This window comes from Cavia porcellus, unplaced genomic scaffold, assembly GCF_034190915.1.
Source record: "Cavia porcellus strain 051 isolate PalLab524CR breed Dunkin Hartley unplaced genomic scaffold, mCavPor4.1 scaffold_4, whole genome shotgun sequence".
NCBI classification, from domain to species: Eukaryota; Metazoa; Chordata; class Mammalia; order Rodentia; family Caviidae; genus Cavia; species Cavia porcellus.
In genome coordinates this window covers 115,493,345-115,514,032 of record NW_026947487.1, presented here as the reverse complement: position 1 = coordinate 115,514,032, position 20,688 = coordinate 115,493,345, and the positions used below count along the sequence as shown (strand labels likewise).

General features: G+C 59.2%; 1 protein-coding gene and 1 long non-coding RNA gene across 2 annotated transcripts in view; one reads left to right on the top strand and one right to left on the bottom strand.

Annotated features, from left to right (window-relative positions):
- The window catches only part of Cmip (c-Maf inducing protein), a 161,936-nt gene that overhangs the window by 18,481 nt on the left and 122,767 nt on the right, over positions 1 to 20,688 (bottom strand). The window contains exons 5-10 of the mRNA XM_063247706.1: positions 18,510 to 18,551; positions 13,791 to 13,853; positions 10,848 to 10,928; positions 7,377 to 7,480; positions 6,018 to 6,122; positions 2,705 to 3,058 (exon numbers count right to left, since the gene is read on the bottom strand). Coding sequence (XP_063103776.1) covers positions 2,705 to 3,058; positions 6,018 to 6,122; positions 7,377 to 7,480; positions 10,848 to 10,928; positions 13,791 to 13,853; positions 18,510 to 18,551 — 749 coding nt within the window. The remainder of the gene's footprint in view (positions 1 to 2,704; positions 3,059 to 6,017; positions 6,123 to 7,376; positions 7,481 to 10,847; positions 10,929 to 13,790; positions 13,854 to 18,509; positions 18,552 to 20,688) is intronic.
- LOC134475804 (uncharacterized) lies at positions 13,365 to 19,488 on the top strand. The gene is made up of 2 exons (XR_010047072.1): positions 13,365 to 13,895; positions 14,136 to 19,488. It is a non-coding gene; the product is annotated as an uncharacterized LOC134475804 (long non-coding RNA).

Sequence of the window (20,688 nt, the reverse complement as noted above, 5' to 3'; positions counted from 1 at the left end):
TGCTGCAGCCCACCCCACCCTGCGGGAGTCACTAATTTTTGGCCCTCAGAGTCTGCGGCTGAGGGCAGGGAGCCCAGCCTGATGGAAGTGTGTAACACATTGTGGTGAGTGTGAATAAACACATGGCTAAGTATGCGTGTATGCTGCATTCAGCAGCCATGCCAGAGGCTATCTTCCTGCCTCAGCCTCCTGAGTGCTAGGATTAAAGACACCTGCCACCACTCCTGGCCATCTGGGTAACTCTCAGAGGTGCTGATGTCTAATGATGCCAGGGCCTTCCTGGGGGAACACCGGTAACTTCCTGGGGCCCCACACCTTCAACAGCAGATGCTGCCCGGATGGTGGATCACGGCACCTCCCTTCACACACATGTCCCGTGTTTGGGGCTCAAGTCACCCTCCAGGCTTCCCACCCACACGCCCAGGCAGCCATGAATGCCAAACTGTGATGGAGCACGTGGGGACCTGAGCCCAGCCCGGCAGAACCTGCATGGTGGTTCCCAGCACCCCAAATGCCTGGTCCCTCTGTGCTGCAGGGTGGGGTGTTTGTGTCCAACTGGTCAGAGGCCCCTCACCTCCGACAGCCCGAGACCAAGCAGCCCCGAGTTCCAGGTGGGAAGTTTGGAAAATAAACTCCTAAGGCCTGAAGTGTGCTGGGGCTCCCTGAGACTCAAGGCCTTTGGAAGTTTAAGGCCCGGTGTGCAGACAGCCCCGGCCCGCAGCCCCCCAGGAGCCGCTCTCCAGGCTCTGGGACCGGGGCCCGGACCTCCACTCACGCCCTGGCAGCGGGGCTGGAGGCAGGCGGGAGGGCTGGAGACCCAGCAGGAGGAACACAGCCCTGGCTCACAAGCGTTTTATGAGGAAGGGAAAAAAACATGCGTCAACTGCACGGTGAAACCCAAACCCTGAGTGCTTGAGGGGACTACAAGTGGTGCTGGGGCAGCGAAGCCCGGGTGTTCCTGGTGTTGGCAGGCAAGATGGAGGGCAAGGAGGTGCCAACTTCCCCTGGGGCAAGGAGCCCTCTCTAGGAACCCAGGACGGCTCGGCGGGGCCCTGCTCCAGGGCCACGTGACCCTGCGGGGAGGGACGGCCTGGAGGAGCTCAGTGTGGAGACGAATGAGAGTATCCTCCCCGGGCTGTGCTGCCAGGGCCTGCGGCCGTGTCCTCACCTGGCCTCTGGGGCTGGGGCCACCACACAGAGGCTGACGCGAGGGCCAAGGAGGCTCTTTGGGGTCGCACTCCCACTTTCTCATACACGTGACAGGAAGCCGCTGTGTGGCCGAGTGCACACTCTTGTGCCTGTGTACTTGTGCAGGTGGGTGTCCTCCTTCACGGACCTCACACCCTCGCCTGTACACATGGCCACCTTGGGCACTGCCCTGGTGGCTAACCAGGCTGCAGGGAGCTGGCACAACACAACAGAGGATGAGGAGACACGAGGGCTCAGGGGACCCCTGCTCATGCTGACCACATACTGGTGCCAGGCTAGTGGGGGTGGCCCTCGACCTTCGCTAGGGTCCTGGCTTTACATAGGTACTGAGGGCCAGGTGCCCAGGGCACCGGGATGAGCCTGGCAGCCAGACAGCTGAGCTCGGAGTAGGGTTCCATTCTGAAAGCAGGGGCTGTGAAGCAGGAGGAGGGGGCGTCGCTGAGGGGCTCCAGCCCCCAAGCTCATCCACGGGACCACAGGGCTCAGTGAGGGCTGGTGGTGGGGCTGAGGGTGGTGGTGAGGCCCCCACAGCTGCGCATGGGGAGACAGGCATGGGGGTTTAAGACACACTGGAGGCAGCTTGGAAAGCATCTGGGGTTAAGGACAAAGCCCCCACATTCCAACCAGACAGCTGAGGCTCAGGGAGGGGCCCACAGCTTAGAGCAGACGGGGACCCTGTCGCCTACATGCCGCTACACGCCGCCTGCACGGAGCCTCCCTGGCTGAGGGCAGCTCCGTCTCTGCGGAGATCGCCCATACAGGAGGCTCCTATCAGCATACCGGTTGGGTGTGCACTGTGACCTCAGGCACCCTGCACCCGGCAACGCCCACCTGCATCCGCAGTCACCAGTACCTGCAGACAAACTCACTCCACACACCAGGCACACACAGTGCACGGCTCAGACGAGACCGTCCCACATCGGTTCACATACACACACACAACTCAGTTCTCGTGTACCAATAATGATGCAAACACAAAACTAGTTCAAATGTCTAGACCCATATGTGCTTGTGCACTTACACACACAGCAGTCAAAACACACACGACATCCAGTACAGAAAAACCTGCATACACACCCATACCCACCACAGCCACACAGAGACACAGGCACACACAAGCTCAGAACAAACCCAGGTGAACACTAGTGTGTGCAGAAATGCACAGGTGTCTGACAGCCTGGCAGGTGTATGCACACACTCAAACTCACACGTGTGTGTACATGTGCACCCGTGCACATATGCCTGGGCCCCCAAGTGCACATGTACACACACACACCCTCTGTGTCTGCATGTACACTCCTGCACAGGATGTGCATCCCCCAGGCACACACGCAGTCACTGAGCACACCTGGCATGAACTCACACCCAGGTACGAATCCTGTTCAGCCACACTCGCAGCCACACCCAAACCCGCCTGCCCACTAACAGGGCAGCCATGAGTGGCCAAAAAGTGTCCCCATGCCCAGCCCCTGCCAGCAACATGCAGGTCACTTACAGCAGCTTAAGGATCTCCACGTAGCAGCCGAGCGTGCGGTCGGCCTGCGGGCCCAGCTCGATGCTCAGGGTGCTGCAGGCGGGGCTGACCATGAGGCAGTCGATGAGGTTGGGCTCGCTGTCGTTGCCCGTGCTGGCCGTCAGCGCCGGCTTGGCCGTGCTGGTGCGCTCCACCTCCACGTGGATCTCGCTGGAGGCCACGACCACCGACTTGAGCCGTGCATCGGACAGCGTGGCTTCCTGAGACACCAGGTCTGGGCTGGGGTGCAGAAGGCGCAGAGGTAAGGTGGGCTTCCGGTCGCAGGGCTGCTGGCAGCCGTTCCGGATCTCCTTCAGGCTCGGGGAGTTGTCACGGCTGGGGACAGAGGAGAGAGCACGCCTGAGCATATAGCATGCTGTGCGTGCAGAGGCAGGCGAGGCTGCGGCCATCGGAACGGCCCTAAACCACAGCTGTGGCTTTGTGCAGGCTCACGATGACAACAGAGCCATGAGGTGTCGCTCGCTACTGTGATCCCTGCTCTGGAAAGGCAGACAGGGAGGCGCGGCCAAGCAAGCGCCCACCCAGTGTCCTGCAGGAGGATGTGCGGGCGGCACTCAGAGCCAGGGTCCCTGCAGCAAGGAGCGTGTACTCAGGACACCGTGTAGGTGGAAGCGGGCAGCTTTGTCTCTGCCTCGGCTATGACCCTCTCTCGGCATTCACCTCTGCCTGCGCTTCCCCTGGCCTTGTCCTGGCATCTCTGTGCCCCCGCTAGCTCCCTGCAGTCTGGCTGTCCCCCAGGGCCAGGCCAGGTGACACACATCCACCCTCACACGGGACCCCACTCAAGGCTCCCAAACGTCATATGGATCTGGGCCCTGAGCCTGCAGAGCCTCCTGCACCCAGCCCCTCAGGAGCACCAGGACCCCAACAGTGTCCTCACAGTGCTTGCCCGGGTGTCACGAGGTGTTAATTGAGGAAAGAGCTCTAGGACCCCGCTAAAGTCACTTCTGTTTGGGACATCGTGACACGGGCCCTTCTTCCTGCAGAACTTGTCAGAGCCTTGCCGTGACCCAAACCCCTCCTCTCCTAGTGGGCTCTGGAGAAGCCCATCCTATTTGGCAGGGAGACAGCAGTGTTTCTGAGGATACCTTTGGGCCAACACCTTGGGTAGGAGATGCTTCCAGGCTGGCCAAGGGGCCAGCCCCCAATCCTACGGTTCTTTCATGAGTCTGGGATGCAGGGATGAGGGCAGGTTGAGATTTTTTCCCCACTCCTCATGATTCTGGGCGTCATGGCATGACCAGAAGCAGCTTTGGGTCCATGATGGACCCACACGTGCCACACAGGCGAGCCCTGGGCCCTGTGCACGGCAGCACCAGGTATAGGGGCGGAACACAGCCCCGATGCACAGCAGGGTCTGAATGGATCTGGTCCCTGCCACATGCCAGGGCCACGAGGAGCCCACCAAGGGTGTTTAATAAATAGCTTTAAAAAATTCACCGGGTGGGGGCGGGGAACAACCCACTGGCCAACGTCCAGGCCTTCTGTGGTTGATGAAAACTGTGTGTGGTCCACAAGGGGGCAGGGCGACCTGAATCTCTCCTTCGGTTCGGACTTAATTTGCTCCTTGAATGCTCCACGCTCCGTTTGCCTTTGCTGGGACTTAGGAGTGGATTTTCAAGGCTGTTTGGCTCTGATCGGTGATTGTGCCGAGAGCCACGCTAACCTGGGTCAAGCTGTCTGTGCTTCTGCCTGTAAGTACATTGTGTGCTCACCGGAGCTGCGCGGACGGCCCAGAGGACAGGACGGCTCCAGCTCACAGGAACTGACCAATGGGCGTGGGGGAGCCGAGTCCAGGAAATATCTTGGCAGCGTGGGCTGCTTGGGGTGACGTCCTGGAGGAACTAGCGGCATCAGCCAGGACCCAGGCGTGGGCCCTGAGGGGCTCGGCGGTGCTGGGCTGGGCTGGGAGTCAGAGCCAGGGGGAAGGAGGTGGTGGGGCCTGGGCCTCCCCTCCTCCCACAGACTCGCTGGCCCGGCCAGCCCATCCTCCACCCAGCAGCAGCCGGAGGAGTCGTGAAGTGAAATCTCCACAGCCCGTCCCTCTCCTGCTCCAAACCCGCTGTGCACTCGGAATGTTCTGGGACTGCACTGACACAGAAGAGCCCTGGACTCAAGGGGTTCACTCCAGCTTCATCTTCTGCTTGTTTCCTCTCTCTGCTCAGGGTACACCAGCTCCTGCTATACCTCTGCCTTCCCTGTGCAGCAGAATCTGCTGTGCTTTAAGAATGCAGATTCCCAGGCCCGTGATTCAAGTGATTCCAAGGCAGGTGGTCAAGGCCCTCAGCTGGCAAAGCTCTGTGGGTGCTGGCAACTCCCTTCCTCCTCTGCAGGCCCTGCTCCCTCGGCCTGGACTGCAGCAGGAGGCGTCAGCTTAAATACCGCCTCCCTGACGGACCCTTCTGGGACGGTTAATTTTGAGTGTTAACTTGATTAGACTGGGAATGCCTAGGAAATCAGTATAGCACACATTTGGGCGTGTCCGTGAAATGTTTCCAGAGATGACAGGCGTGTGTTGGACAGCACACGGGGTGAGGAGACCCGCACAGATGTTTTCAGCAGCACCCAATGGGGTGAGGCCGGAGGGGCACAACAGGAAGGAGAAGCATGTCCCCCAGCATGTCACCCTCTCTTCCTGCCTGCAGCTCTGGCCCCCTCTGTCACGTCTTGTCTCACCACAGGGCCAGAATCAATGACACCAAGGGGCCAGGGACTGAACCTCTGGAATCCTGAGCCAAAATAAATATTTCCTCCTTTTAAACTGTTCAGGTCAGTATTTTATCACAGCCGAGAAGCTGGTGAATGAATACAGCACCTTCCTCGCCTCTCACTAGGGCAGGAGTTCTCAGCTCTGGCCAGAGGGAGTCCAAACAAACAAACAAATAAAACCAACTGAATCAGAGCGTCAGCAGGGCAAACCGTGAGGTGGGCCTGGTCCTGGCCCCATACACAACACACACACATACACACGCGCGTGTGCATTCAGATGGATGCATGCTCCACATGTGCATCTGCACAGCTGCCTGCAAGCACCACACTCTCACTCCAGGGCTGCCTGGAGACGCACGGCCTACCTCTCTCCTGCTCATGCCCACACTCAGCTCCATGGGGCCACCGGAGCTGACCTGGTGCCCGCTTTGTCCTCAGCATCCCCGGCAGGGCCCTGGCAGCAGCTACTCCACCTCCCCAGCCTGGCCACTCCAGCAGCCATGTCCCCCACATGGGGTGGCAGCAGGTCCCCACCCACGCCCTCCTGGCAGCAGCAGGGACCGACCTGTTGATGAACTCTTCGTAGCAGGAGTAGATGGCAGCCAGGCACACCGCCACCAGGTTGGGCAGGACCCGGGGGTGGGGGCAGTGCCCCGTGGGGCCGTGCATGCTGGAAAAGAGCAGAGGGTGAGTGACAGGCTGCACGGGCAGGGTTCAGGGGCACTGTGGTCTAAGGCCACCCCTCCCTGCCAGTACAGCTCAGGGAGCTGTGTGCCTGGTGACACAGGGACATGGCTCCTGGGTGCCCCGATGCAGGTGGCAGAGGGCCCAGCTGCAGGCTGTGGACTCTGGATCCAAGGCACCTGCTTGGAACCCACCCGAGCAGCCCAGCAAGCTCCTGAGATGCCAACCCAGTGTCCAAGACCATGACGTGAGAAATCAGTGCCCTCTTCTGAGGTGACAATGAGGATCAGGTGGCCCAGTCCCGGGAAAACCTCAGTGACAGTGCCCAGCTGCCCAGGGGTTCCAGAGCAATCACCCCAACACTGCTTATCATGGTCATCTTAGCATGGGGCAGTCTGTCTCTCTGCTGCAGTTCTCTCTCTGTGGGACAGACTGTTCCCGGCCTGGAGGTGACACCCGAAACCTTTCTGGGAAATTGTCACTGCCGATGCTGTCACTAAGATAGTCTGCCCTGACAAAAGCCCATAAACCAAGCCCGGGCACCCCGAGGTCACTGGGGCTGTGGAAATACATCCTGAGTGGGAGGTGGTATCTTCTCAGGAACCCCCAGAACGGGTCTGAGTGGGTGACGTAAGATTTTCTTCAAAACAAGAAGAGTCAAAAGGACGGTGAACCTGGGCACCGCGCCGGCACTGTGCTTAGCATCTCATCCGGAACTAACCTGATGAAGTGGGAGCCAGGAGTCTCATTTTACAGATGGGGAAACTGAGGCACAGACCAAACAATGGAAAGATAAAAAAAGCAGAGAAAAGGACTCCCACACACTAGAAGCAAGTAAGAGCGAGTCTTCGGTGGCCTCTCGGTCCGGCTTGGGAGACGATGCCTGAGTTCTGGATGGTAACCCTTGGGGCCACTGCCAGGGACTCCTTGCCAGCACCCAGGGACCACAGCAGAGGGACAGAACAGATGCTGACGTTACTCAGGACCACGGGCATTCCTGGAGGCCCTTGTAGCATCCTGCCCAGCTGCAGCGCCCCACCCACACCCCAAGAAGCAGGTTCCGGAGGTGCAGCGACCGGCTCAGGGGCACAGAGCAAGCAAGGGGCTCAGCCAGGGCCCACGTGGTGGGAGGAGTCAGTGGAGAGGACAGAGGGGACACACAGAGGGGCGCGGGCCTCACTGGGTGTCACAGAGGGGAGGGGAGGTACAGGCGTAAGGGGGCAGGGGACCCGAGACCCACCTCTGAATGAATTTCTTCACCACCTCCATGCCCGCGTTGAGCTCGTTCAAGGCGAGGATGTACTCCTGAGTGAAGAGCCTCAGCCTCGGGCACTTCCCGAAGTCCTGTAGGGGGAGGAGCGCAGCTGGGGACGCAGCCACCACGTGGGGGCGGGGGGGGGGGGAGTCCAGGCAGCGGGAGTGTGGCGGCGGGAAGTCAGAGCACCAGCCCCCTGGATGCGGAGTGGCTGGCCTTGGCACACAGCACTGCCACAGCCCTGCTGCCCCTGGCGGGGACCCCTGGTGGTCAGGTGAGCTGGCCAGGCCTCTGCCTGGCACCACCCCGGGGACCCTCGGGGCCTAGCCCCTGACCACCCCAGAAGCTGGACTCCTAGTATTCAGGGCCTGGGCTCCTGCCCTGCTCTCCGATCTAACCAGAGGTGCTTGGCAGGGCGGGCAGCAGGGACAGACACAAGGGCCACCAAGGTAGAACTCAACACCTGGGGTGCAGGAGAGCAGGCAAAGGACTGGGCTGACCCAGCTCCTCACACCTCCCCACACTCCAAGCTGCTATGCTTAGTGAGGGGGTGCTAGCCCTTCCTCCTGAGTGAATGACAGAGGGGAAGGGGGCCCCCAGGCCGGGCCCCTCCTGCAGGGAGAGGATGTGCCTCATGAGGCCTCCCGGGCAGCCCCCGGGCTGGGCAGTCCCAACCCTGCCCTGCTCCTGGACTACATGATGGGAGTGCCCGTGACTGTGTGCTTTAGGCTGGAGAAAACCCACCCTCAAAATTTACACACAGGTCGGGCATGGCAGTGCACGCCTGTAATCTGGGCACTCAGGAGGCTGAGGCGGGAGGATCTCAGGTTTGAAGTCAGTCTGGGCTCCATGGTGAGTTCAAGGCCAGCCTGAACCCACAGAGAGATACCATCTCAAAAAAACAAAACAGACTGGTGTGTGAGACACAAAAGCAGGCAGAACAAAGATGAGAGCGTGTGAGGGAGGCGCATCCCCTGTGGGATGCCGGCCCGGGGAGGGCAGGGTGTTCTCCGGGCATGGAGGCGCCTGACCCAGGCTGCGCTGTCACAGCAGGACCAGGGATGGCTACTGCTTGAGATGGTGGCTGAGGTGTCACCCAGGGGCCCGGCCCAGGACCAAGGGACTGTCTGCTCCAGCCGAGTGACAGGCGCCCGATGTCCCCCAGCAGCAGGGCGGTGACAGTGTGGGTAGGGGACTCATCAGGAGACGCAGAGACTATGAGAGACAGCACCATGGCTCGGCCCCTCCTGCGGCTGGGAGGGGTGGGGTGGGGCGGTCAGGAAGGGCGAGGCAGGACACGGCTTGCCCCAACCCGCTGGAAAAATGACAGGGTTCACCAGCAAGACGGCGGCGGGGCGCTTGGTGTCTCCAGCTCATCCTGTTCCCTGCTTTGTGCAATCTGCTGACACAGCAGCCAGGGGGCAGAGGTGCTGAGTCCCAGCCCCAAAATTAAAAAGCAACTCAAAGCTGAGCACTCTGGGAAGCTGAGGCAGGAGGATCTATAAACTCAAGCCCAGCCACACAGCACCCCACATCGAGATCCCTAAAGGCTGCAGGGACTCAGCCTGGGGCCAGGCCACAGCGTTCACTCTGGAGCTGTCTGATCTCTGTCTGATTCACATGGACAACACCCCAGGCCGTGAAAGTCCCTGAACTCCTGAGGGACAAGCTGCAGCGGAGGCCCGGGAGCCCTCAGGATGCTGACTGTTCCCTTGGATGTCGGATGCTCCCCAAGGGCCCTCAGGAAACAGCCTGTGACTACACAGGAAGTGTGGATGCAGGACCGCTCATGTGGGCACCGCCCTGGCCTCGCGGCCCTGGGCTTGCGGCTCTGTCTCTGGTGAGAGGAACCAGAGAACCCGCACTCTGGACTTCCACGGGCCCCCCCTTAACTGCCCGCTGCACCCGCGGGGACCCCACCATGGTTAGGCACAGGGCTCTTCCTCCCCGGTGCTGGCACGGAAACTGTGGCAGAACCTTCGCCACCACCTGGGGAGGGCTCCTGCTATCCTAGAAAAAGCTACACAGGAAGGCCCTGCCTTGTATCCAAAACAAACACATTTATCCCAAATCCCAGAGGATCTCAGAAATAAGCTGCAATTCCACGACAGCACGGGATCACACAGGGAGAGAACAGGAAAGAGGACTCATCCCAGGACCAGGGCGATTCACTGGGTGGCCGCTGCCTGGGATGCTGCCCAGGCCGAGAAGCTCTCTAAATCCCTATGCAGAGTCCGGCCATCAACTGGAGATGTCTGCCATGGATGTGGGCGAGAAAGATTGCAAGGGTCAAGCAAAGACGGACTCTGGTTCCCTGCCTGCCTTTCGGGGTCCCAGACTCATGCAAGGCGCAGGATAGCACAGGGCTGACGACGTCACATACTCCCAGAACTGTGCACCCTGCCTGTTCTTACTCCCAGCGGGGCCCAAGCAGTGGACCTCACTAAGGAAGCCTCAGTTTCCCCACACGCAGTATGGGGAAAATGCTATTTGCCGCTGTCATTGGATTGACAGGATGAAACTGAGGGGCCCTCAGGTGATAGAGAGACCAACTTCTGCGTCTGGATTTATGGAAGTGAACCAAGGCCATCCTTTACTGAGGCCGTCGCTGTGTCCCCTTGTGTTCCTTCCCTGCATGGGAGCGCCACCGAGGCTCCTGCGGCACGCGTGACCTCTGACTGCTCCGTCCCCACCTTAGGCTCTGTCAGCTTCTCACACTTTCCTTGCTTTTTGTGGCCAGGACAGTTCTGGAGGGGTCTTGTAGACCGTCCCTCACCGTGGTCTGGGGCCATGGGTATGCGAGGGAGACCCCGTGGGGACAAGTGCCACCTTCACAGCTCATATCGAGGTCCTTTCAGGAGACACAGGTCATTGCTGTTGGCATTGACCTGGATCACCCGGCTGGATCTGTCATTTTCTCCACCAGGAAACTAAATTATTCTTTTTTCCCAGTTCTGAGATTGAACTCAAGGCCTCTCTGCCTTGAGCTACATTGTCAGCCCTTTGGGGGTAAATTTTTTTTCCAATAAACATTTTGAGACAGTCGCATCAAATTGCGAAGTTGCCCAGGCTGGGCTCAAACGTGCCATCCTCCCGTCTCAGCCTACCACAGTGCTGGGATTACAGGCCTGCACCACTGCACCCACAGAGGCTGCCCTTCTCCCTCCCACCCTGTGCCCTTTGGGAAAAACTCTGCCCACAGCCCACCCCAGGGACCTGGAGGACAGGGCACACCGCTGGAAACACTGGTCTCTCCCCCTGGCCAGGGCATTTCTGTTATTCTTACTAAGGTCAGGAGATCCTTCCTGCTGCCTTAATGGAGAAAGTACAGCCAATGAGGTGCAGGCTGCCGAGGCCCCAGCTCCCCATCCAGAACCCGCTGGCCCCACCCTGCTCCCGAATCTGCAAGAAACCAAAAGGCTGGGGTGGGCACGGCGGATGGTGCCGGGCACTCACCATGTTATGCTTGAGGATTCTCTGGACCACAGGCGTGAACACCTCGATCACCACCATGGACCGGGGCCGCTCTCTGCAGTGCTGGGGGGAGAGGGACTCGGTTAGCGTGGAGGTCAGCGCCCCGCCCGAGCTGCCCGCTTCCCACAGGCCAGAGACCTCGAGCCCAGCAGGCATCCTGTTTCCCTCGCTGCACAGGGCTGCAGAGCTGATTTAAAACCAGGCTTTGTATTAAGTGAGCAGCTGCAGGTTAACAGTGTAACCGAGGAAGGTGGAGCAGTGTCCCATGTGCATCTGTCCCCACAGCCACCTGGTGTGTTGCAGGACAAAGCTGGCTGGGCACGTCTGTCACCCCTGGCCCACGGCTTGCCTGAGTTACCTTGGCGATGCACTCCCCATACCCCTCCCCACTCCCGACACCACCATCCGGACTGCCTCTGCAGTCCCGCCTTTGCAAGAATGTCACACCCAGGTCTCCTGTCCTCTATCTGAAACGCAAGGGGCTGAGTGTGTCAAGTATTTTCTGCTTTCAGAACATTTGCACATACACAGTGCAGTATGGGAGGACTTTAGTTTAAACGTGAGCGCCATATAACTTTACTGTGGCTCACAGGCAATTCCATGTAATATTGTAACGCATCTGTTTTTTAAAAGTACATTTTCTGTTGTATCGGTTTTGTGGTACCGGGGTTAAACTATGGGGTCTCAGTACTGAGCTACAGCCTGGGCCCTTTGATTCTTTTATTTTGAAACAAGATCTGCTTAACTCACCAACGTCCCTGAGTCAGGCCTTAGCTTGTGATCCTCGTGCCTCAGCCTCCCAGAGTGTTACAATTACAGGCATGTGCCACAATGCCCAGCACGTGCCTGTGTTTGGCACTGAGCTGTTAGGTATGGAGTTTTCCACTCAGGATGTCATGTCAGCACTTAAAAATTTGAATCTGGGAGCATTTTGGACTTGGGGCGGTGGCGGTTTGGTTCCTTTCACTTGGCCACATGTGTAAGGTCCCTCCCCATCTTTCTGTGGCCTGAGAGCTCCCTTCAAGGTGGAGAGGGCAGCCGTGTGGTGGCGGCTCACTCGTGCATCTACTCAGGGATGTCTGGGTTGCTTTCAAGTTCTGGAAATTATGGTTAAAGTTGCTATAAACACCTGCAGGTGGATTTCTGTTTAGACAGAAGTTTTAGCTCATCCGAGTGAAACCCAAGAAGCACCACAGCGCTGCCTACTCCTGCTTTCATGTTTTGTAGTTAAAAAAAATAATAAAGCAGATGGCGTAAGATCTTTTGTTTGCTTTCTATTCTGATTTTGAAGTCTGAGGCTGTTGCGGGTGACACAGACAAGGAGTCTGCCCGACACAATTCTTTTCACGAGACCTGCAGAGCCCAGTTTTCGCAGGCCAGGCCTGGCGGGCCTAGGAAGCTGGGTCTGAGGACTCACAGGTCTAGGACGCTGGAAATCCCCCGAACTTCTCTGCGGGTGACGTAACAGCCAGGCAGAGGTGCGCAGGCCGGTCTGGGGCTCAGCCCTGTGCCGTCGGAGTTGCTCCACTGGCAGGCCCACCCCCAGCTGCCTGAACACATTTCTAGCCGCGCAGCCCTCGAAGGTGCGGGGATGACAAGCCCTGGATGGGCCTGGGGTCTGGGATGGAGCAACTGGGCCTTTTCTGGGGATCCGGATAGGTTAAACCTTCCTCGGGTCCTGGGTTCCAGGCTTGGGTGTCTGGACCCGCTGCCCAGCGGGTCCAGAGTGCAGCTCCAACGAGGCCAGGTTGCTGGCTTGTTTTCCTCCTGGGGTGTGATCGCAAGGGGAAAACAGCCCAAGGTTCGCAGCCCACTGTGGCCGCTTTACCCTCCAAAGGCAGAAAACACCAGGCCGGTTTCTCCTACTTCACCCTCTCTCCAACCTCGTCACCTCGCTGTGTGAGGCTGGCTTTCAGCAGAGCCAGGGGTGAGGAGCAGATGTCTGAAAACCAGGAGGTCCGGAGAAAACACAGCTGGAGAGCAGAGCACGGGTGGGCACATCTGGATTAAACCAGACAGATCACCGGAGAGGGGACCCATGTGTGGGGAGCCTGGTCTGCGGGACTCCACCCTGGGAGGGCTGGACATTGAGAGGAGCAGACACAGACCCTCGAATGCCCTGGGGAGCCAAGATCTGTGTGCACATGTGCACATGCTTGGGGTGTCCTGCACACAGACCAGAGAGCACACGCTGTGCACACCTGTGCTAGACAGAGGGAGGGTGTTAGGGCCCAGACCCGCAATCTGGGCACTCCAGTGAGCAGGTGTGTGGGTGGGGACATCTTCCAATGGAGAGGCGGGGCTGGAGGAGTCAGCACAGCCCTGGCTCCCCTCCAAGCTCCAGCTCCTGAGGTTGCAACCCCCCAAAGTGCAGCCTGTGATACGGAAGCGGCGGGGACCCTGCACTCACATGCTGGGGAGCCAGGGAGGGATCGAGGTGGGGAAGCAGGTATGTGCGGGATGGGCTCTAGGCTGCAACTGGGCCTGGGGAACTCAGGATGCCCGGCACCTGCGTGGCCGGGCACATGCTGAATCTGGCTGCAGGGCTGGCACCTGGGTCCCAGGAGCAGATGCCCTGCACTGCAGCTCCCACAGGCTAACCTGGCGTCTGCTGCCAGCTTCCCCTGTTCAGGGAAAGCCCCGCGGCCGGGCCCCCACTGTGGGCCAGCTGGTGCTCGGAGGCGCCTCGGCTAAGAATAACCCAGCCCTGACGTCAAGAATCCAGGAAACCGGCTGAAATGGCTTCCAGAGGCAGCCAGGATGTTTCCCCAGGCCCTGCGCTGCGACCCGATGCGTTCTTGCACCAGTCTGTAGGTGTGGCCCTGAGAAGAGATGCCCTGTGTGCCCTCCATCTGCATCTGAGACCCTGAGCAGGCAAAGCCACCCTGCAGTGCACGTGACACTGCCAGCTGCGGCCTCACCTACCTTGCAAAAGAATTCACAGAGATCTGGAGGGGGATGGTTGTTTTCCAGCAGAGGAGCGATTGCCTGAAAGACAAGGAACAGACACCGGTCAGCGCGATGTGCACGGTAGGGCCAGCGGGTGTGCAGGGAGGGGGGCTGCAGGGGACAGCTGGCCAGTGGCAGGACGGGGCCCAGCATGACCACGGAAGAGGGTGATGCACGGTGAAAACACAGTCTCCCACCCACCTATGGGCAGAGGAAGCAGGTTTTCTAAGCTGGGCTCCTGCTGAGGATCTGGTCACAGCCCCCCACCCTAGAAGCTTAGGGATTTCATGACCCACCGGCAGCTGTCCTTGTCCCCAACAGATCCACAGTCCCTGACTACAAGGACATCACGGGAAGCAAATAGGATGTGACACATCCTTCTGCTTCATGGAAGGGCCCTGGACCTGTGCCCTGTAGGCCCCGAGGGGTGACTCTCAGGCCGGCAGCAGAGTTTCCCACTTGCTGGTGGTGTGGCCATCAGAGCAGGCCACTTCACCTCTCAGGACAGTCGCTGCTCCAGGAAGTCACCGCAGGCTCAGACAAGGGACCCAGGAGAGCTGCGTACCTTGGTCCCCACCACGATGGCCCCCATAGTGGCCTGTCTTGTCTGTGTGTTGAAGTGGACAGACAACATCACTGGCTTTGATGACTGCAAGCCAGGACCCCTGCCCCGCTCTAGTGACAACCCAAACCATCCAGAGCCCCGTGCCGTCTGATATGAAGGTAGGATGTTCCCTTCACTACCCCTGCAGCTGACTTTCTCGGGAGCCTCCCGCCTAGCCGTACAGTAATGACGGCTCAGGACAGTGGTCGCTCAGGACATCAGGGAAAGGAAGTGTCACTGGACACTTCAGAATGAGGTCACAGAGGACACAGATGCCAAGTTCCCCACAAGTGTCAACCATGGACGGACACACAGAGCTAGGGACAGGACCCAGGCCGCCCTGTCCCACAAAGCGGACATCAGCCACAGGTAACACTTTGAAATCACTGGTTTTTGAAACAGGGTCTTGCTATGTAGTTCTGGCTGGCCTCAAACTCATATTGATCCTCCTGCCTCAGTCTCGAGTGCTAGGATTACAGGCATGTGCCACCACGCCCAGCGACACTTCAGAATTATAACTGACATGAGATCAATGATTTGGGGTGAAATGTAACCCACTCCTCCAGTCACATCAATGCCAGTTTCACCTCTCGTGTCAAAGCCACGAGGACCATTACTACACAGTGACGAGGATGGCTGTGGACAGGCTGGATATCCCTGCACCATGCTGGGTGGTGGGTGTGAGGCTAGCAAGATAAAGACTAGGGTCAAGGGCATTGTCTGCAAGGGCACAGCAGGACCCGAACCTTGTCTGTGACCCAGAGTCTGTGTCCTCCTGTGTGCTGTCCACACCCCTGGGGAACAGAGGACTCACCTGGGGACAAAACTGTTTGAGGAGAAATTGGCAATGGAGGACAAAACCCTGAACGGGAGATCTCGATGGCCCCAGCCCTGCCAGCAGTCAGTGCCAGGTGAACCGGTCCTGACGCTGGGGCTCATCCCCAAGCAGCCACTGGAGAAAGGACCCGGGCAGGGTGCAGTGCCCTCCAGCTGGGTCCAGACAGTCCCCGGCTCAGCAGGCCACTGCCACCACCTTCTCCTACTCATTTACTTAATTCTGTGGCACTGGAGGTGGAACCTAGGGCCTTTGCACTAAGCTACATCCCCAGCCCTTTAAAAAAATTTTATCTTGAGACAAGGCCTCATTAAATTGCCCAGGCTGGGCCTGCATTTGAGACCCTCCTGCTTCAGACTCCCAGAGTGGTGGGATTACAGGTGTGGGCTTCCACGCTGGCTGCAGGTGGAGGGGCTGGCCTGGCATTGCCATCAGGTGTGGGCTTGGCACTCCTGGGGCCCTGTGTCACTGGATCCTCCCGGCAAACCTGGGAGGTCAAGCACAACTGTTTCCCTTTCTACAGACGAAGGGACGAGGGCCTGGGAGTCCTGTCCTGGTCACACGGTGGTGGCCAGCTTTAAGTGGACAATTAACAAATAAGCCCATCTTTTCATGGAGTCTTTCTAAAGTCCTGCGACTCTGCCCAGCAGCACCCAGGAGCCTGGGCTCACAGAACCCTCCCAGCAGCGGTGTCAGTAAGCCTGGAACAGACGGAACCGACTGATCCATTTCACAGACAACAGGAGCCTGAGGCCTGGGGCTTAAGTTGGCAGGAAGTGGCTGGACGGCCATCTGGTTAACTAAAAGTGACCTAGAGCCAATTCAGAACAGGGTGGGCTGGTGCCTCTCAAGAACAGGGTACATCTGGGACCTCTCTGTCTCCAAAGAGGGGCCACCTGACCCTCTGGGTCACCCAGAGATGCTGCTGACCTGACAGCGCCCAGCACAGCCTCTCGAAGGACTGTCTGCCCTCGAGTGTGAGCCTCCCTGGTGCTCCACCGGGCGGAGCAGGATGTGGAGGCCAGCGTGGGCTGCCCTGCGAGGCCTCAGCTTCAGGAACAAACCAACGAGAGCCCCCAGACCAGGGTAACTGATCCCACAGCCCCTCGGCCACGCTACAAAAAAGGCTACCAGGGAAGAGCAAAGTCTCAATGATGCCTGGGGACGGGCAGGGCCTGTTCCTGACCGCGCTCATGGACTCCTGGACGCCCCAGTGTGAGAAACCAGCAGCCGAGGCTGTGGGTCCCCACCCAGGGATTCAACCGGTCAAACAAAAACATCTGCAGGTCAGCAGAACAGGGAGGCTGCTCCTCCTCCCTGTGCCCTAGGCGACGCCGTGTGAAGACGGAGCTGTGTCCTCACAGCGTCCACAGTGCCGGACAGCAGGAGGGAGCCGGAGCCGAAGGGCCCGGAGGACACGTGCAGGTGTCAAGGCCACAGCTTTTCACAGAGGGACCTCGTGTCTGTGGGCGCTGTTATACTCAGGGGCCCTGGAAGCAGTTCCCACAAACAGACAGGCGGCTGTAGTTTCACGGAAATGAGATCCCTTCCCATCACCGCCCAAGGTCGTGGCCAGGCTGGTACTCGGCTGTGAACTGGACTCAGGTTTAACATTAAGGCCTCTTTTTTTTTTTTCAGTAACTAAATCTAGGGCTTCACACCTGCCGGGCAAAAGTGCCCCACCAAGCACATACTTAGCCCTTTTTGTTTTGGGAAGCGTCTAAGATACCCGTGGACTTGAACTTGGGACCCTCCTGCCTCAGCCTCCTGGATAGCTGGGGTTGGGGTGTGCACCGCAGTGCCTGGCTAGCCTACATTCTTCACTGCCATGCTGAGCTCTGCAGGACCACAGCTGGGTCCAGATGCCAGGCCCACGCCTGTGCGGTGCCACCCCAGGTGTCAGCCACCGAGAGTCCACGGCTCGGGCACCTGGTCAGGGCCATGGAGAAAGCAGCCCAAGTTCCGGCAGGAAATGGGCACCCAGAAATTGGCAAGCTCGGCCAGGAGGGGACTGCGGGCCGCTGGGTCAGACGGGGACACAGTTGCTGCCTGGGATGGGGGCTCCCAGGGCCCCTAATGCTCTGCCAGCCGTGGTACCCATGAGGGGGCACTGTGGAGTGGGGAGAGGGGCTGGGCCCCCAAACCCGGCTCTTCCGGGTCATCGGCTCCTGCCCAGTGGAAAGTTCAGCTCAGCCACCCTGCCTCAGTCACTGCAGCTGGGGTTTCTGGGGTCGGCCCCGCTCTCCCAGGCCCCGATGAGCACACAGGCTCCACGTCGCTTCAGACTGCAGTGCCCAGTGGGGCCCTTGGGAGGGGAAGGTGTCACCCTTCCCACCACCCACGCTGCCTCCTGACCTCCTGCCTCTGCACACGCTGGTCCCCTGCCTGTCTGTCTCTCCCTGTGAGAGCCATCTTGACCTCCTTCCCATGTGCCATGCAAGCCCTGGCCTGGCCACCTACTCCGAAAGTCCTTGGGCATTCCTTCCCAGGTAGAGGGGGCTAAGGGTTTCTCTCCCGAGACCCAAGTCTTGTCTTGATTCTACAGATGCCTCACACACAGGAACCCCAGCCCTGCCTGGCCCATCCTGCCAAGCTCCCATTCCAGGGGACAGAGCCTGGCACACACATGGGATCAGAAGTCTGCTACGTGAACTGACACCAGCTGCAGGAGTGGGGGTGACCGGGTGCTGGGGTCAGCAAGGGAAGGCACAGAGTGGCCACAGAAATTCAGCAGCCTTCCCTGAGCACCTATTATGTACCAGAAACTGGCGGGGGTGGCTTGCCATGCTGTCTGGGATCACAAGTGCACTCCTATTGATCTCTCAAAACCCAGTTCTAAAGTCCCTGCCTCTGGGAAGCTTTCTGGCTCCTTTCCCAAGCAACTCTGGGACTCTACCTTGCACTTCACGTCTGCTTTTCAGAGACCACATCTTCCTGCATCTGCCTCGAGCCTCTGTGAGTCTAAATACACGGGGCTCGTACACACACAACTGTTTGGTTTCTTCTTCCTTCCTATCGAGAGTCATATTCTATAGCTTAAAATTCCTGGGGAAGACGGTTCACCTCGCAGGTGCTTACATTACTGTTGAATCCCAGAAAATATCACCTCACTTCACGCAGGAGAGGGAATCAAAGCCAGGTTCTGACTGGGGGTTAAGTCGGAGGTGCCCCGGGGGCAGGAAGCAACCAGGAGGACCACGCAGGGCCCAGCTCTGCTTCCAAGGGACAGGCGAGAAAGGGGCCGCGAGGGACTCACCACGATGATGTTCTCGTGCTCCTGGGTGGTCAGGTTGGTGTTCTAAGGGGGGAAGGAGAGAGGAGGAAGCCGAGGTTAGGGGGGTGGGGTGTCTGCATACGCCCGAGGGTCCGCAGAGTTGGGACCAAACAGTCATTTATCTATGTATCTATCTATCTGTCTGTCTATCTTTCCTTCTTTCTTTCTTTTATATCCTTTTTTTTTTTTTTTGTCTTTTTCCTTTTTATCGGTACCAGGGATCGAACTCACGACTGCCTGCTTGCAAGGCAGGTGCTTATGCCGCTGAGCTAAATCCCCAGCCCCCCTTTCTTTCTTTTTTAAAGCTGTCCTGGTGAGCAAGCACAAGGCCTCCATGCTGAGCTACATTCCCCGTCCTTTACATTTGGAGACCAAGTCTGGCCAAGTGCTTTAGGTGGGATTGGAATCTGTGACCAGGATCCTGCCTCGGCACTCCCAGAGTGCCGGAGTGTGGATGTGTGCTGTTTCCCGCAGACCGGATCACCTCCAGGGCAGGCTGGGCAGCGGGCAGTCAGGGTGAACTGAGCTCCGTGTCTGCAGCCTTGAGGGGTCTCACCTCAGGGACAGTCAGTTCCCACCTCGGGGACGGGAAGCCGGTCCCTGCCCTCCTTGGGCTGCTGAAAGGGCACCTGGCTTTGTCAAGGGACGCAGCTTAGATGCCAGAAGCAGGTTCCTAACTCACAGGGCACAGGTTAGGAAACTTCCCTGTGAGTCTGAGCCGCACCAGGAGGCTTTCAGACGGATGTGTGCACGCTTTTGATGGCTCCTAACTAGGTTCCTGAGGAGCCCTGGCATTCCAGAGGGGCACACAGATTATAGCAATCAACTTGCATACACACACAAAAGCTGCATGGATCTGAAATCGTGTTAATACAACTGGTCCTGTGAGTGTGACCCTGTGAGTGTGCGGCCCAGGAAAAGGATAAACACTCAATAAACAGGAAATGGTGGAAAACCCAAAGCGGCCACCGTCTCCCTGCCCACAGTGGCCTGGGGGTGCGTGAGTCCGTTTGGGCAGTGGGAATGCTCTGATAGTAAAGCGACTCCTTGTTAGAACAGCCTTGTCCCTGTGCCCGGAAAGGGCCGCGGGAGTGGGTTGGAGGAACACGGGGGCATCCAGCACGCTGACACCAGCTGAGCAGGAGGGAGCTCGTGAGCCGGGGGTTTGCTTTTGTCTGGGGGTGAGGGAGGAGGGCGCCCGGAGTCTGGGCATTGTGTGTCCCTGCGGGTCCCCAGGACTAGCCGTGACCCGGGGTGGGGCTGACTGTGCTCCGAGACCTGGGGAGATGAAGAATGACGCTTCCCAGGCGCGAACGCCTTTGTGTCCTCTGAGGGTGACGGGGACCCGGCAGCCTGGTAGACGCTGCTGTCTCCAGCCAGGGAGGGTGAAGGTGGCCCCGGTCTTCCCTCATGGCTGTCGAGCTCACAGTGCCTTGGGCACCGGGTCGGGGCCCCGTGATGACATCTCCTGCAGCCCCACTGCATGGTGAGCGACTCAGGGCTGCAGCCACGCGCCTGGAGCTTGGGGACTCAACCTCCTCGGGTCCCTCCTGGCTCCAGAGTCTTCCATTCCAGGCCCCGGGCTGTGGTGCTGACCACCTGGGCTCCCTGCCTCAGGCTCCCTGGCAGCCACGCACCCTCCTGGGAAGGCTCTGATGGACGTCAGTGCCGCTGTCCTCATCGAAGTGCAGCTACCCGCTCTGTGAGGGCCACTTCCTGCCGTGGACAGTGGAAAGCACTGGCCAGCGGCCCCCACACAGGGCTGTGGGATCCCGAGCTAAGTGGCCGCTCTGCACACTCGGAGACGCCTGGGCCAGGGATGTCACTGCTTCCTGGGTGAACAGACGGTTCCTCCTCAGAGCTGCTGGGTGCCCACAAGCCCCCGCTTCCCCCAGCTCTGGGTCACTTTGGCAAGGCCTGAAGCCGCTCAAAGGCAACTTCGGGAAAGGGGACCGACCGGGACAGAACCCAGTCCCCTCGTTCCAGCCACGGGTGTGTGTGGCACCTGGCTGAACTGCTATGGGAACCAGATGTTCTCCCAGGACAGAGAACTCGACCCCTGCTCAAAGGTCACCGTCACCACAGTCCTGTGGGACCAGGGCCTCTGAGCCTCCACTCTGTGACCCCTGGGCCTGGCTACCAGCTGAAATCCGGGCAGAGA